The sequence below is a fragment of the Phoenix dactylifera genome, unplaced genomic scaffold, assembly GCF_009389715.1.
Source record: "Phoenix dactylifera cultivar Barhee BC4 unplaced genomic scaffold, palm_55x_up_171113_PBpolish2nd_filt_p 002162F, whole genome shotgun sequence".
Taxonomy (NCBI): Eukaryota; Viridiplantae; Streptophyta; class Magnoliopsida; order Arecales; family Arecaceae; genus Phoenix; species Phoenix dactylifera.
This window is the reverse complement of record NW_024069427.1, coordinates 23430-30584: the sequence shown is the minus strand read 5'-3', so window position 1 is coordinate 30584 and position 7155 is coordinate 23430. Positions and strand designations below refer to the sequence as shown.

Sequence of the window (7155 nt, the reverse complement as noted above, 5' to 3'; positions counted from 1 at the left end):
CTTTTTCAGTGGCCTTCCTTGCCGCAATGGAAACAGTATTTGATCCGGAGATTTTCTTTCCTTTCTTCCTCTTCATCTTGCAACTTTTAGGGTTCAATCTTTTCTTAGAACCCTTACTGCCTGACCTTCTTTTATCTATAAGAAGGAGTGGACCCTTATCTTTCTTGATATAGGTCTCGGTTGTCTTGAGCATATTCAATAGCTCAGGCAAAGAGGTATTCAGTTTGTTCATGTGATAATTCACAACAAACTTAGAGAACGATTCAGGGAGTGATTGCAGGATCAAATCCCGACTTAGCTCACCATCCATAGCAAAACCTAATTGACTCAATCTAGTGATCAAGTCAATAACTATAAGAAGATGGTTTTGCACGGATGTCCCTTCATTCATCCTTGCACGGAATAACTGCTTAGATATCTTATATCTAGCAGTTCTACTCTGCTCTCCATACAGCTCATTTATATTAAGAAGTATAGAGAGAGTATCTATGCTATCATGCTGCCTTTGCAATTCATTGCTCATGGAGGCCAGCATGATACATTTGACAGTCAAACTATCATTCTTCCACATCTTGTGTGTGGCAATCTTTTCTTCAGTAACATCATCCCCTATCGATCCAAGATCAGGGGTTTCGAGGATGTAAGAAAATTTTTCCTAAGTGAGAACAATCTTAAGATTCCTCAACCAGTCACATAGTTTGGACCGGTCAACTTGTTGGCATCCAAGATGCCTCTCAGTGATAGTGAAGAAGCCATTAATTCAGAATTTAATTCTGCATAATCAAAGAACAAAACTAATATAAGCAGACCAATTATTATGACATACATACAATTAGATAAGGACTTTTATCTAATTGTTACTCCCACTATTTTTTTTATATATATATCGAATATCATAGCCCTCTTCTATGATAAACAAGAAAACCCTAATTGATTTTTCTTAGTGGGGTTGAGATCCTAATTCCTCATAAAGGCATTATGTTAGCACAACAAACCTTTATGAATTCAGAGATAGGAAACTTTTTCCAATTGCATCTTATGCAATTCTCAACATAAGATAGAAAACTCTTTCCAATTGCATCTTATGCAATTCTCAACATTACCTTGTCCTCTAGAATACTTATAGCCTTGTGTTAGCACAACAAACTATAATGTTTTAGTTAAGTCAAACCCTTCGTTTCCATACAATCATATTTGAATAATGCTGCCTTTGTGTTAGCACAACAAAGCAATACATTAAAATATGCCAAAAGCATCTTAATGCACCAAGATAATATTATATCAGTCCCTATAGCAAACCTTGTGTTAGCATAACAAACTAGCATGGATCTTGACAAAATAGTATCAAGGCATGAAGGAAGGCTAGAAGTAGTGTTTTTCAACATTAAGCTATCCATAAAAGACAATTAACCAAATTGGCCAGGTAAGTAGGTGGGAGGCTTCCCGTGCTTTTGCAACGGTCCTAATTAAGTAACCAGCTTTGATACCTTCCTAGACACCAATTGATCAATAGATCCAGAATGGGTCAGCTTAAAGTATTTTGCACTACAACTTAATATAATTTTTATGAGTGCTTTCTGGTCTCTTGCATATTCTATAAATGTAACACATATATAAATAGCATTTCTATAGACATACTACAACATATAACATTACTATCTCTTAGCATATAACAATCATATAATATTGCTATCTCATAGCATATATGAATTCTATATCATGCATGTTCATTTGATTGAACCAATAAAGGTTGGCTCTGATACCACTGAAGGGTTTTGGTATGATATTAGAGGGCAGCGGAAGCGCAGGATTTCAAAAATTGCTTAATAAAATCTCGTTACATCAAACCCTTATGAGCTAAGATCATCTTAATGGTAGCAATCAAATAAATAAATATAAATATAGGATTAAAAGAATACTTGCAATGCTATATCCAATATGCAGAATTTTCACTAGGTGCCCAAGTGTTCACCCTCCAACGTTGATCCACACAGGAACTTGCTTTAAGATTCTAACTCCGAAAGATCTTAATTCTTGATGCTGAATTCTTCTAAAGAATTCAATTGGCTTGTTTTCCTTGCTTTCTAATTTTCTTCCTTTTCTAAATCTCCTTCTAAGCTTCTTGTCCTAAAGAAAACCTCCTTGTCTTGGCTTAGGACAAACTAGGAAAGAGATGTTAGAAAGAAAGATTACTTGTAAGAAAAAAGGGAGAAGAGAGAGAGAGTTGGTTTTGGAATTCGGATGGAATGAAAACATCGGGAGCGACTCCTATTTATAGATGGCGTTGGGATGTGAGGATCTTGACGCTTCATTAAGGAAGAGGCGCCTCATCAAGAGGCGCTATCCAATCGGGAAGCAAGAGGCGCCTCATCAAGAGGTGCCATCCTTCATCACGCCATCCCTTCTTTCATTCCTCTCACGCATGAAAAGTAGGAGCCATTCCCATCCATTCATCTAATGGCTGATGATGATCCAAAGGCTATAAAAGGAGGCGCCTCATTTATCTTAGGCATGAGGATAAGAGAAGAAATTTAAATGGATAAGATTCTTTTAATGGTTACTTCATCCTTATCCATTCATGGTTCCGTGAAACCCAATCCAATTAGGTTCAAATCCAAGGTGCCACATCATGATCTCATTATGTCTTCATCTAATGGCTGATGAAGATCAAATGGTCATGATTAAAAGCCCTATCTTCTCTGGGTGTCTGATATAATGGCCATTGTTTGTGTGGACTGTGGGAGTATTGGACTCATTCTTATTTCTGGGACAAATGGAGTTCTTCTGATTGGCATCATTAACCCTTTTTTTTGTCGAATTCATTCACTCTTTGAAATGAATGCATATAGAAACTTTACTCTCTCTCTCTCTCTCTCTCTCGCTCTCGCTCTCTCTCTCTCTCTCTCTCTCTCTCTCTCTCTCTCTCTCACACACACACACACACAAAAGAAAGAGAGACAGACACAGACACGCACAGAGCTGTTTAAAGAGGATCGGTATTATTGCTAGAACGGCAGGATATATTAGTACCAAGCACATTAAGGATATCACGTGTACTACATCTCATGAATGCATACAATTGTTCCATAAAGTAGACAGAGGGTGAGGGGATGATGCTTCTCATGGAGGAGGAGGAAGCTTTCCCTTAAGGAATGCAGAGATCATGACCAGAGCCTTTTCAGGTTGGTAGCTCGGTACTTCATGGCCAGCTCCTCTTACTGTCACAAAAGTAAGTCCTTTGTATGCTACAACATAGCCTGCTACCTGTCATATGGATTATCATGGCAATAGCATGATTGCTTAGAATAGTTTATAGCCATTTAAGATTTAAGCCATTACATGACAAAGGAATCGGGTTCAAGGATTTCCTACCTCACCATTGGCCTGCCATGGGCGCCATGGACTTTTGATGGGCAAGCCAAGCATTCTTAAAGAGTACTTTGTGGATGTTACTGAAACAATTGAGTCCATGTCACCACTGCAAGTGCAAAGTTTCATATAAAAATGAGTTCTTTTTCTGTTCACATTTTACTGATGTGCTTAGTTGCAGCGCAGTATCGAACTTGCCTGTATAACCAAATTCTTATGCCACTCGTCGTCAATTGCTCGATCATAGGCAGCATGGTATCAGGGGAATCCCTCCAACCACCAAGACTAAATAATGCAATTTACAATAAGAAGAGAATTCTCAGCAGTTTCAAGTGAGCATTTCATTAATTCTATTAGATCGACGCGAGAAAGAGAAGATAACCATGTGTACCTGCAGTGCGTCCATAGGCTTGGAACTGCATGAAGAGACTTTTGCACCACTGGTTGATTAAGATATACATCAACATACTCATCGGTGCACGGATCAAACTCGACATTCTGGTCATGTTAGATTGCTGATTAGTACTTCTGTGAAATTAAGAATAACAGAGTTGAAAACACATGAAATGTCACGTTGGGACTTACCGAACTGGTAATGCAAGTTGCTTTGTGTGATTTTTCAGTGCAAAGTGGAGCATACACATTGTAGGGATTAATCGACCCAATTTCCATATCGGCCAGATTTGTGGCATGTTTGCACTCTGGCGAAGACATATCTGAAATGTTACATGTCCTTCGAATCAGCTTGTGGGTCCTGTCGGAATACATATCATGCATCCACAAAAACTCGTACATTGCCATCTCAGTTATGTTGCTGTCGATGTATGCGTTGCCCATCTATGCAGTGGTCAGTCAAGGTAAGCAACATATTAGAGACAGTAGTCAGTTCCAAATGGCAAATTGATCGCTTAATATTGGATAAGATGTTAAAATTGAGCTCCTAACGAAATACCTAATTTAATCATCATCATATATATTGTTTAATTTTCTAACAGTTTGATAGTATTGTCTTACTGCTATGCCTCTTAGGTTGATGATTGGTTTGTTGGGGTTCTTGTTGTTCAGAAGAATAAGACTGGCAAGCTGAGGGACATAGTGGCCAGCATAGCTCTCGCCAGTTATGAATAAATCTCGGGTCTTGTATTCCGGGAACCTCTCCAACCAATTGACTAGAAAGGTATAGGTGTCTTCTGCTGTTCTCTTGTCCCCCCTGTTTTTGTAATCTGAACTTGTATTGGTGTATGAGAACCCTACACCCGCCGGAGATTCCAAGAAGATCACATTTGCAACTGTGATTGTCGAGATGTAGCAATTATCGGATAGATGATATAATTTAAGTTAGTAGAAGACTCGAAGATTGCTGAAGAAAATGAAATAATGTTCAAGAGGTTAACTACACCACAAGTAGCCAAGAATCTCTTATCTAGTATCATAATTGCTTAGCAGCATTTTATTTCGATCACTAAAGGATCGGTGTAATCAACTGGAAAAATTGAGATATGAGGGTTGAATTCACAAACCATTGTTCCATGCATGGTTATTTCTGAGAAGGGTTTTGCCATCCCTGTTAACTCTGAAGGGTCCTAATTCCTGCAAGGCTCCATATCCCAAGGAGGAGCATCCGGGACCTGGGCAATCCAAATTTTACACATAAATTCATGATCTACCGAGAGGTGTTTTACATTTCTTTTTTCAAAAAAGAAAATAAAAGAAAAGAGAAGAACGGTGGCAGACCAATACATTTGTAACATCAAGTTGTGAATAATTCGATTAAGGTCTATTATTTGGGCAGCAAATATAAAAAGTAAGGGAAGTGAACAAATACCTAAACAATAAAATGCCAATTGAACAAGAAAATTGAATTATGATGGCATTGCTTGAAGAATGCCAATATATGACATTTGTGCATGGCAAACATTTGAGTTTATGATTGACATGATAGGCAAACAGCTGAAGTAGCAGTATGCAGTTGGCTAACCTCCATTAAGCCATAAGAGAAGTGGTTTCTTTTCTGAATCCCGTGGGGACTCAACAAAGTAGTAGAAGAGTGTTCTTCCATTCTGCGGCTCGACCGTCACATAACCAGCATATTGATCAAAGCTTACACCTTTAGGCTGGCCAGGCAATGCATCAATCTTATCTAAATCTTTCAGCCCATTCTGTGGAGCAACATAAATCGGTGGCGATGCTTCACTCCCGTTCACAAGATGCAAGAAACCATCAAAGCGACCACTAGATGACCTATTGGATCTTATCAAACTACGAAGAAGGTCAGCTTGCTTGGCATCGGTGCAAGTTGGCAAGAAGAGGAAGCATGAGAAGAGTATCCAAGTAAGTAATGAAGCATCCATCATGTGCTTGATGGTAGGGAATACATTGAATGAGCCAGAGGGAATGTTAGTGTGTATAGATATGGTGAAGTGGCTACAAGGGTACATCAAGGTGGCCATGCCACATGAGTTGACATTTCCTCAAGAGGCCTGGGGGACCAACATCTCTTTCAGTTTCGAAAGTCAGGATGGTACTTTGTCTTGTAGTTCTTTTTGGGGAGTTAAAGACATACTTGGTTCGAGAGTGAAGCTTTAATCAACTGGAAGCATGAGGACCTGATGTAATGCATGACCACAGAATATGAAACGGCTATCCAAAAAGAAAAGGAAAAAAAAAAAGAGTTTATGTATGAAGACAAGAAATAAAATGTAAGGATATGGTAAGGAACAAAAGATGGAAGATTTGATGGCCCATTTCAGTATTTACCCTTTTAACTCTGAGGAACTTCAGGATTTATCAGTAATTTTAGACAAGCTATCATCACCATCAAAGGAAAAAAGGATATGTGGAATGGACAAAAAACACATGCGGTGTCAAAACTTTCAGACTGGAGGAATTGTTATGCCAGTATGGAAGTTGATAAGTAACAAGGGCTCTTTTTGATCTAGTTTTGTCTGCCCTGCCTACTCTTCTTTCTGTTTTCTCCTTGCGGTGTTCTCAAGAAAATGGATGGCAGCATAAGGGCCTTTCTGAGAGAAGGGTATCCTTCTCCCTCTGGATTTTCTTTCATTGCCAATAGACAGGTGGTCACCAAGACTAGGAAAAAGAGAAGCCTAGGTGTGGCTAATCTCAGATTTTAATTGTTGGACCATAAATAAAAAAGTAAAATAAATAAATAAATAATGAAAAACAATCTGCAGATTTGGCCATGTGTGGTTGGTGTATACTTGCTAACCCTTACCTTCCTCGGGCTGAACAGAACTTTGGATCATGCTTCCTACTTTAACCTTTCTCTTGTTAATTGCTATCTAGCCAGTTATTCAATAAAGTGGGCGCACATTATCAGTTTGTTTCTTTCTAGCTATGAAGGGACATTGTGCCTTAGTAGCTTAGAAGCATTTATTGCCAATTGAGGCCGCTAAGTGGCTGGCTTGGGCCAACTCACTGTTAGTTCAGGCTTCATATCTGTAAAATTGAAGGCTCTTATTTTGAGGCTATGATCTTTAGGGATTGTGATAGAAATGTATCAGATCTTGAGGCTATGATCATTTCGGACATAACAAAAGTGGCAGAATTAAATCCAGTGCTTAGGTCACATTTTGATATAATTTTAGATATGGACTGGTTAGCGTCACATTTTGCTACCATTAACTGCCATGAAAAAAGGGTAAAATTTAAGATTCCTGACCATATGAATTTAGCTTAATGAGTAGTAGTGCTTATACTTCCCCTTGAGTCGTCTTTGCAATGCAAATAAAGTGGCTACTCAAGAAAGAGAGTATAGCATATATTGCC

General features: G+C 38.6%; 1 protein-coding gene across 1 annotated transcript; it reads right to left on the bottom strand.

Moving 5' to 3' along the window:
- Positions 1-2980: 2980 nt before the first annotated feature.
- Positions 2981-5776, bottom strand: LOC120109422 (serine carboxypeptidase 1-like). The gene is made up of 8 exons (XM_039123180.1): positions 5348-5776; positions 4890-4997; positions 4384-4658; positions 3955-4206; positions 3761-3867; positions 3568-3654; positions 3373-3478; positions 2981-3264 (listed from the first exon to the last, which is right to left on the bottom strand). The coding sequence occupies exons 1-8, from the start codon at positions 5721-5723 to the stop codon at positions 3121-3123; spliced, it is 1455 nt and encodes a 484-aa protein (XP_038979108.1). The 5' UTR covers positions 5724-5776; the 3' UTR covers positions 2981-3120.
- Positions 5777-7155: the final 1379 nt, after the last annotated feature.